Source organism: Mustela nigripes, chromosome 1, assembly GCF_022355385.1.
Source record: "Mustela nigripes isolate SB6536 chromosome 1, MUSNIG.SB6536, whole genome shotgun sequence".
Taxonomy (NCBI): domain Eukaryota; kingdom Metazoa; phylum Chordata; class Mammalia; order Carnivora; family Mustelidae; genus Mustela; species Mustela nigripes.
Window position 1 is genome coordinate 77,633,110 of NC_081557.1, and position 10,516 is coordinate 77,643,625.

The window sequence follows — 10,516 nt, forward strand, 5'->3', positions numbered from 1 at the left end:
ATGATAATTGACTCTCTCTGCTTGACTTATTTCACTCAGCATAATCTCTTCCAGTCCCGTCTATGTTGCTACAAAAGTTGGGTACTTCTGATGATTGTTTCTACTTCCTTGGTGTTAGTTGTGATCTCTCCCTTTTCATTCATAATTATTAATTTGGGCTTTCTCTCTTTTATTTTGGATTAGTGTGGCCAATGGCTTATTGATCTCATTGATTCTTTCAAAAAACCAGCTTCTAGTTTCAATGATACATTCTACTATATCTCTGGTTTCTATCTCATTGATCTCTGCTCTAATCTTGATCATTTCCCTTCTTATGTGTGGAGTTGGTTTGATTTTTTGTTGGTTCTCCAGCTCTTTAAGGTGTAGAGACGGCTGGTTTATTCTGGATTTTTCAATTTTTTTTGAGGGAGGTATGTATTTTCCCCTTAGGACTGCCTTTACTGTATCCCATAGGTTTTGGACCGAAGTGTCTTTATTCTCATTGATTTCTACAAATTGTTTAAGTTATTCTTTGATCTCCTGGTTGATCAATGTGGTTTTGATTTGAATCTCCCTGATAGCTAATGATGATGAAAATTTTTTCATGTGTCTGTTAGCCATTTGTAGGGCTTTGGAGAAGTGTCTGTTCATGTCTTCTGCCCATTTTTTTGATGTGATTATCTGTTTTCTGTGTGTTGAGCTTGAGGAATTGTTTATAGGTCTTAGCACTTGTCTGTAGTGTCATTATAGATATAGGTATATAGATATCAGCCCTTTGTCTGTAATGTCATTTGTGAAGGTCTTCTCCCAGTCCATGGATTGGAGAGGTACACTTTTGAAGCAAACTAAAAAAAAAAAAAAAATGCCTCTTGTATTTGTTCATACAAATAGTCAAAAGAAGCCTCAAGATTCATCCCATGGCTTTACCCAGCAACTACTCCACTGCTTCAGTCTCTGAATTCCTCCTCATCTGCTTCCCTAACTACCAGAGTTGGCAGCACTGGCTGTCCCTCCCCCTCAGCCTCCTCTTCCTCCTGGCCATGGGGGCCAACGCCACCCTGCTGATCACCATCTGGCTAGAGGCCTCTCTTCATGAGCCCATGTACTACCTGCTCAGCCTCCTCTCCCTGCTGGATATTGTGCTCTGCCTGACGGTCATCCCCAAGGTCCTGGCCATCTTCTGGTTTGATTTCAGGTCCATTAGCTTCTCAGCCTGCTTTCTCCAGATGTTCATTATGAACAGTTTCCTCCCCATGGAGTCCTGCACATTCATGATCATGGCCTATGACCGCTATGTGGCCATCTGTCACCCACTGCGATACCGATCCATCATCACTGACCAATTTGTGGCCAAGGCTAGTGTCTTCATTTTCACTCGAAATGCCCTTCTCACTGCACCTATTCCTATTCTCACCGCCCGGCTCCATTACTGTGGGAAAAACGTCATTGAGAACTGCATCTGTGCCAACTTGTCTGTGTCCAGGCTCTCCTGTGACAATTTCACCCTTAACAGAATCTATCAGTTTGTGGCTGGTTGGACTTTACTGGGTTCAGATTTCATCCTCATCTTCCTCTCTTACACCTTTATTCTAAGAGCTGTGCTTAGGTTCAAGGCTGAAGCGGCTGCTGTCAAAGCCCTGAGCACGTGTGGCTCTCACTTCATCCTCATCCTGTTCTTCAGCACCATCCTGCTGGTTGTTGTGTTGACAAATGTGGCCAGAAAGAGGGTCCCCATGGACATCCTCATCCTACTCAATGTCCTTCATCACCTCATACCTCCTGCCTTGAACCCTATTGTATATGGGGTTCGGACCAAAGAGATAAAACAAGGAATTAAGAAATTGCTCTGGAGACGTATGTAAATACATAAAATAGATCTCTAATTCCTTTTCCTCGTTCTCAGTGATTTTTCTAGGCAGCGAATTGAACAAAACCTTGGTGAGTATTTATTATACACTCTGAAGCTCACTTCTTAATTGACCCAGATTTCTTCCTTTATTCTCCTCGCCTGGTTTGGGTGAAGGTAGACAAGAGGAAGAAATTTATATTTCTTGAGTAACTGCTTTGAGCCTAGGCAACTTTATTTAAGTAAATTTAATCTTTCACAACATTTCTGTAGATCTTATTATTTCCATTTTACAGAGTAGGGAAAAAAAGATGCTTTTCAAAGTGAAAAATGCCAAGAATCACATTCTCTGGGTAGTGGCAGAGATTGAAATCCAGAATCCAGATCGTGGGTCCTACAAAAATGCCCCTTCAAAATGCCCCAAAGCTACACTCAGTAACAGCAGAAAAGGAAAATGACACCCGTTTGCCTACAAGAAGAGGCTCTTATTACCCTCCAGCTTAGCTCTCCTTTCCTCAAGCAGAGCCATAGGTGTGATTCAGCATTTGTCATTTTCCACAAGAGACTTCTCTCACAGGGCTCCCCTCCATCTCACAGCTGCTGGAAGAGTTTATCCACTACAACCTTCCTCCTGTCCCTCAGAGCCCAGAAGGGCCAACTTCAACACTGATGACCAAAAATGATACAAATAATCTCAACATCCTTGCATACTGATAATAGTGATAGTAATGACAATGAATAGGAAAGCTCAAATGTTTTAAGCACTTGCAATATACTAGCATCTGTACACAATAACATTAATTTTCATAAGACCCTTGTGTGGATGATTATAAAAATTAGTTTTGAAAGCATCTAATAGAGAGGACAGTTTCTAGGAATAGGATACATATTGTCAGGTGTTATCGCCCAGAATTTGGTCCACTCCGTGGGTCTCTCTAGGAGTGCTTTCTCCATCTCTGCTATGCTTCTCCCAGGTGCAAATCCAGAAGGGACTCAAAGAGAAATCCAGTTAGTTGGTCATATTCAGATCTTAATTCCTGCGCTAGGCTTCTCTAGATCAGTGCAAATAGCCACCATATTTATAAGACTCAATTATATTTTTATATTTTATATATATATTTCAAATTGTCATGGCGGGGTATTGGGAAATGTTTTCAATTAGCATTAATTGTGCCTCGGATAAACCTCATTGGCTACGATCCTGCCACTATGCAAAGCTTATATTATATATATATAAAATATAAATATAAATGTGTATATATTTATATTATATATATGTATAATTATATAATCCAATAATTATATTGACTCAAACTGGGTGTACACAGTTCTAGAAACTACAGCTTGTGCTAGGGATTTGTAAGGGATGTAGGGACCAGCACACCTGTTGTCATCCCTCAGAGTGATGAGCATAGCTTCTGGCATATCAGGGGGCTCAGCAAACATCCCCTTGCTTATGAAATTGAAGCGACTAAGAGAAGAGTTAACCAATAGTGTCTACAATGCATCTTTCATTGCGGACTCTGAAAAACAATCTGAGGGTTTTGAAGGGGTGGGGGGTAGGAGGTTGGGGGAACCAGGTGGTGGGTATTAGAGAGGACACGGATTGCATGGAGCACTGGATGTGGTACAAAAACAATGAATGCTGTTATGCTGAAAATAAATAAAAAAAAAGTCAATGAAACCAGATGCTGTTGATTCTTGTAGAAAATCATTAAAATTGATAAACCATTAGCCAGACTTATTAGAAAAAAAGAGAGAAGACACAAATGACAATAACAGGAATGAGAAAAGTTCTATCACTACAAATTCCACAGATACTAAAAGGATAATAAAGAACCATTACAAACAAATGTATGTGCATAAATTCCACAACTTAGAAACACGAAAATAACCAAAACTTCCACAATTATTAGACTGAAGCCTTTAAGAAGTTACTCAAGTAACTAAGCATTTGTTTCTTTGTAAAATGGTGAGGTTGTTGAGGAGTAAATGAAGTTCTTAGCTGCTATCATCATCATCATCATCATCATTTTGAATTCAGACAGGAACTGCAAAAGAAGATCTGGATGTAACTGAGAAGAAACCATGTGACCCACAATCAGCATCCTTAGGAACAGTTTGATTTGGTAAACCATTCTCTTTGGACTCTGATCTTATTTCAGTCTTCTCTTTCTACCTAAAAATTTTCCTGTTCACTTGAGGGTTCTTACTGGTGCTTTGTGCATTAAAAACCTGACTAATCACATAAATAAATTGTGCTGATTAAAAAAAAAAGTCCTCTTAGTACAGTCTTTGAACATGTCTTGAATGGATAGAATGAAGTAGCAGAAACTAAAGGCATTTTAAATGGACACTTTAAAGTGATAAACTTCCAGTTTTAAGAGATAAGTACTGGGGATGTAATGTATAGCATGACAACTGTGGCTAAAACTGCTGTATGGTATATTTGAAAGTTATTATGAGACTAGATCCTAAAAGTTCGTATCACATGGAAAAAAATTTTTTTCTTCTTTTTTGAATATACATGAGATACTAGATAGTAACTAAACTGTGGTAATAATTTCACAATATATATAAGTCAAGCTATTATGCTGTATACCTTAGACTTCTAAGCTGCATATGTCAATTATATCTCAACAAACTGGAAGAAAAAACAAGATGTTTTGCCAGTTTAAGTGAAAATTTGTGGAGTTACTTTGTTAACACAGAATGACTGTGGCCCAAGTGTGCTGGAAGGGGCTGTTTTTAAAAATGTGAAAAGGAGAGGAGTGCCTGGGTGGCTCAGTGGTTAAGCCTCTACCTTCAGCTCCTGTCATGATCTCGGGGTCCTGGGATTGAGCCCTGCATCAGGTTCTCTGCTCAGCAGGGAGCCTGCTTCCCCCTCTTCCTCTCCCTGCCTCTCTGCCTACTTGTGATCTCTCTCTGTCAAGTAAATAAATAAAGTCTTTAAAAAAATGTGAGAAGGGGGATGGGAGAGGCCAACCACTAGCCATTTACCTCACTCCCTGTTTTGCACATTAGTCACATTTGCAAGAGGAATACAGAGCCTTTTGGAAAAGAATATCTGAAACCATTGAACACTGCTATTCAGGACCAGCGCAGATTTAAATGAAGAGCCAGGGGGCACCTGAGTGGCTCAGTGGGTTAACGCTTCTGCTTTCGGCTCTGGTCATGGTCTCAGGGTCCTGGGATCTAGCATCCGGCTCTCTGCTCAACAGGGAGCCTGCTTCCTCCTCTCTCTCTGCCTCTCTGCCTACTTGTGATCTCTGTCTGTCAAATAAATAAAATCTTGGGGGAAAAAAAAAAAAGAAAACCCTTTAAATGAAGAGCCAGTAGCAAGAAAAAGCAACAAATCTCCTGGAATTAAATTATCTGGAGGAAAAGGGAGTTTATGCTGGTGACCCGTGCTCAAAGCAAAGACCTAAATACTGTTGAAGGAACAAAACTACATTTTCCACATATAATAAAGTAGAGTTTGGGAGCCTTTGAGTACACAGTCATCCTGATACGCTCTTGTTTTTTAGATATATTCTAAGCCTATGGGTGTTAGCAATGAGAGCTGTGATGTCAGAGGCCCCATGTGGGACATCAAATTGTGCAGCCAGGGAATCTATGAAGCCTTGTGTTAGAGCCAGGAGAAATAAATGCTTCATAACCTGCAAGTCAACACTGCTCTCTCGTGGATACTAACAGGAATAGCAATACTGGGGTGAACCTCGTTCTCAAACCTCTGCTTGATGTTTGAAAGGTGACTGAAAATTCTGTTATGAAAACTCCTGGTATCTCCAACACTTAGGGAAGAAGCAGTGAGTGGCTACAGGAAAATACTGTACTTCCAGCTCATAAGGCACATGGGAATTTAATGATTAACTTAAAAAAAGAAAAGATTATAACATTTATACTCTGCTTTTCTTTTCTTCAGTGACACCCAAAATTAATATCAAACCAATGACATGAGTCTGGAATTCCTAAGAATAGAATGTATCTTGGTATTTAATAAGATGTTACATTAGCAGTATAGGCTAGGGATTATGCATGGTAATTAATGTTTATTCATTCTTCATCTCCTCAGCCAAAAATTAGTTGAGTGTTTTGTGTGATTAACACATTAGTGATTAATATAGAGAGTTAGGAATAGATAAACTACTTTTAGAGAATTTATGGTCAAAACAGTCCATGAACTATCATTTTCCCCCATTTTTCCAGTTAGTCAATTGAACAAAAAGGTAAAATGTTAATGGTCATTCAGCTAACAGACTGGAATCAACTGAGAAATCAGGCGTATTTGCTAAATAAATCCATTTTTCCTATCATGTTGTCTAGAGATTGAGGTACATTTTTAGACTTCACCTGGACAGCTTTGTAGTTTTCTGATATATTTGTGTTCCAGATTATGGATAGCAGAGGCAGTGCACATCAAAACCATCATATATCAAATTAGTCAATGCAAGTAAAGTTAGTTAATACAGCAAGGATACCACAGTAACTTAGCACAATACTATTTTACTTCTCATCCAAACCCATTCCAGTGCATGGGGGCTTTGCTTCATGTTAATACTTAGGAATCCAAGCTTCTTCCTTATGTAGACCCTCCACGTATTAAGCCCTAGGAATGTCCACAGATATTTCTGAATCTGGCTGATGTACAAATTTTTTTTAAAGATTTTATTTATTTATTTGTCAGAGAGAGAGAGAGAGAGAAAACACAAGCAAGGGGAGCATCAGGCAGAAGGAGAAGCAGGCTGCTGCTGAGAAAGGAACCCAATGTTAGACTTGACCCTAGGACACTGGGATCTTGACCTGAGCTGAAGGCAGACACTTAACTGTCTGAGACACCCAGGCATCACATTGTTCCAGATCTTGTAGGAGATTTTAGTGGCTCACTCTGAGAGAGATTTATGTCACTTTTTCTTTCATTCCACTGGCCACACTGCTCACATAGATCCAGCTGCCTATGGCTGAGACTGGGTCACTGAATAATGATTTTTTAAGAGAAATGATACAAGATACTCTTGCATGTAAAATACACTTACCTTCTCCCCAAGGGAGACCACCCAGGCTCTCACACAGTCCAAGATCTCAAGCAGGGAGTGTCTTCTCCATCAAGTCCTGATGTGATTCCTTGTGGATCAGTCATTTTTCTCACCGCATAGGTAATGGTGGAGTACTGGTACCCATCATTAAGATTCCCATTTGGAGGGGAGGCATGGGATTCATTCAGTTGGAACTTGTCCATGGTAATGCTGGAATATTTTGAGGGCAGGCACTGCCACATTTTTACCCACTGAAGCGGTGGAAGTTCCTTGACTAGACACTGGTTATGTTCTCTGGGAGGAACTTGCCATTATTTCTCTGGCCCCTTGTTCTGCCTTTGGGGAGTTGTGTCTTCTTCATTGTCCCCCATGGCGTTATGACATGCAGGCACTGGAATATGTGACTTCTTTTGCATTACTGCATTTGGAGGCTGCTTCCAGCTCATAAAATATTAAGATCAATAATTGCTTTAATTATTTATCTTGATATTAAAGATATGGATACAATGCATATTTAATTAATTAAAGTTGAGTTTGATAGACTGACCTTTACTATGGTATTATGAACATTCAATTATATGCACTAATACTTCTGGAATTTTAGAAAAGGGTCAGCTCTTAAGTTATTTTTCTCTTCATTAAGTTAAATTAATATACAATTCTTAGGTTTCTTCTTCTGCCCCAAGGAAAACATTCTTAATTATTAAGAATTTTAAATTAGAAAGGTACAGCATAGGGGAATATAGTCAGTGGTATTGTAATAGTGTTGTATGGTAATGGATGGGAGTTACATTTGCAGTGAACACAGCACAATGCACAGACTTGTCAAATCACCAAGTTGTAAACCTGAAAATAAAGTAACATTGTGTATCAACTATACTCCAATAAAAATACTAATAAGGAAAAATAATTGCTTTAATTATTAATCAAAAACTTTCTTTAAAAGCAAAGCTCAGGTGTCTTTGTCAACAAACACCCTCAAAACCCAAACAGGTTTCTGATCTATTTGTATCAGGCAGTTCCATGCATTAGTAATCACACACGCATATGTTCTTCAGTATAATTTTAAAAATTTTTCTTTTGTTTCTTTGTCTTTTCCAGTTCACCATGCCACTCCTTTTTAGGAAATGGTGTCTATCTAAGGCCACTGGACTTGAGTACAACAACTATGCACATAATCTACTCTTCTTAGTTCTGGTTTCTATGAGTCTGTGTTTTTCAAAAACAGTCTAAAACTTTCTCTTAACCTCTGATGTCCCAAGCAGTAGGACAGTTTTTCAAGACTCCATATTTATGGACTTTCTCTATTATCATTAATTTCTGCTTGAAGATCAGCCAATTTCCTGCTAAGCTCATCTACTTATCATAATAGCTTATCAATGAAATAAACAATTGCAAATACCCACAATTATTTTCAACTGTAACCAACTGTTTCCCCCAGACTTACTATTTAGTAGACATGTCAGCTTTCCTTGTTGTGTGATCTTCCTAACATTGGTTGTCAATTTTCTCAGTGCCTGCAGTGTTAGTCAGGATATCTTGCTAGCTGATGAAATGAACAAGTCCAATGTGTTAGGGGTTTAACACATACAACTTTATTTTTTGAGGACATCCATCCAATGCATGTGGAAGAGGAGGCTCTCCTCCATGCCATCTTTAAAAAAAAAACAACAAAAAAAAAACCTAACTTCTTCCATTGTGTGGTTACATAATTTCCAGGGCTTCACATCTTCCATGGATTAAGTTCAACTGGCCAGAGTGGTGGGGAGAGAGGGTAGAGGACATCAAGTAGGCTGTAAAGATTGTGCCTAGAAGAGGTATGTTCCATCTCCTTGGTCAGACTCAGTCTTACAGTCCCACTAACTATAGGTGAGACTTGAAAATGTAAATGTATCTGTGTGTTTAGGAGGAGGAAGAACTCAGTTTAGTAAACATAGCCTTGTCTCTGTCATTTATATCCAGATGAACTTCAGGTATGCAGTGGGAAGGGGGAGAAGTGGTGGGAGAACTCAGGATATTTTGTGGCTCTCCTGGTCTCTCTGAGACACTGTGAGCACTAGAGCCTGGTTTGCTCTTTGTTTGCCTCTTTCAGAACCCTCATTAAGTAGATCATCAGGTTTTATTTTAGACTCGTAAGAGAGAAGCAAATGAGCCTTTCTGAGTTCCTTCCATGTTTTCTAGTCATCCCCGTAACAGTAGTAAGGATGAAGAGAGGGACATTAGTATCTGCATCTTAGTGGATTGGTACAGGGATTTCAATGCCCTCCCTTCCAGACTCAGTCTGTGGCCCAGGACTGTCCAAACACATTCCTGAAAGCTGCCTTAGGATTTGCTGGGATGACATCAAGAACCTGACATGGGAATCAAATGAGTAATGCATTTTTTGCTTATTCCTTGAGTTTGTACAGAGTTCTTCTGGCCTGTCAAGAGACATTGCTGTTAGGACACAGCAGGTGGGGACCTGGTGAGTTAATCTTCCAGTGAAGGACAGATCTTGCTGGATTTATTCCACAAAGTCACTGAATTTATTGCCTTCACTTGGATGTTTATAATAGAATTAAGAACTGTGTCCTGTTTGAGAAAGAGGCTGTGAGTTTCCTTAGACCTATGCTTGTTTCTGAAAAGTAAATATTGATTTGTCTGTAAATGGAGCCAAAAGAGATCTGTTCATGGGTCCATGTCCTGAGAGCTGGGTGAGATCAGTTTCCTTGCTGCTGCCTTTGGAGGAGTCTGAGGAAGTCTGTGCACTCTATGTTTATCCAGCCAACTACTGCCCACTAGAACGTATTTCTGAGACTGTAAGATCACACTTCTCTACAAGTCTTTTTTCTGTTGTGGGGCAAATACTGCTTTGGTTAGTATCACCATCTTCACTTTCCTTTTGCACCATCATCTTTTTTCTCAGCCAAATGGATTACATAGTTCACCTACCCCCTCCTCATCCTGCAACCCTTAGTATTTTCTCCATATTTATGAGTCTGTTTCTCTTTTGTTGTTGTTGCTTATTTGTTCATTCATTAGCTTAAGTGTTTTTTTAGATTCCACATATAAATGAAATCACATGGTATTTATCTTTCCCTATTTGACTCATTTTATTTAGTATAATACTCTCTAAGTCTATTTGTGTTGTCACAAATGGCAAGATTTCATTCTTTTTTATGGGCAAGTCATATTCCATTGTGTGGATATATACCACATCTTCTTTATCCATTTGTCTATCAAAGGATATTTAGGTTGCTTCCTATCTTATATATTTATATATATATTTATATATATTTATATAACATATATATGTATAACATGTTATGTGCTCCATATGTCACATTATAGATGTCATATATGTACTTCATATTATGTTATATATATATACTTTAAATATAAAGTATATTTTATATTTAAAGTATATATATATTAAATATATATACTAAATATATATATTAAATATTTTATATTTATATAAATTTAATATATTTAATATTTATAAATATATAAAATATTTAATATAAATATTAAATATTTTATATTTAAAGTATATATATATACTGTACTTTAAATATATACATATGTGTGTATGTATGTGTGTATATATATACACACACACACACATTTCCACAGCCTTCTGATATCTGTTGTTGCTGTTGATAAGTATACTACC

At 38.2% G+C, this 10,516-nt stretch overlaps 1 protein-coding gene and 1 pseudogene across 1 annotated transcript; one reads left to right on the forward strand and one right to left on the reverse strand.

The window, feature by feature from the left end:
* Nucleotides 1-896: 896 nt before the first annotated feature.
* LOC132012209 (olfactory receptor 56A1) lies at nucleotides 897-1,841 on the forward strand. The gene has a single exon (XM_059391910.1). The coding sequence runs from the start codon at nucleotides 897-899 to the stop codon at nucleotides 1,839-1,841; it is 945 nt and encodes a 314-aa protein (XP_059247893.1).
* A 1,086-nt stretch (nucleotides 1,842-2,927) lies between these two features.
* LOC132008802 (U4 spliceosomal RNA) lies at nucleotides 2,928-3,044 on the reverse strand (annotated as a pseudogene).
* Nucleotides 3,045-10,516: the final 7,472 nt, after the last annotated feature.

What these genes read in the sequence shown, in the direction of transcription:
- LOC132012209 (XM_059391910.1), top strand. Translation starts at nt 897, where the DNA reads ATGGCTTTACCCAGCAACTACTCCACTGCTTCAGTCTCTGAATTCCTC.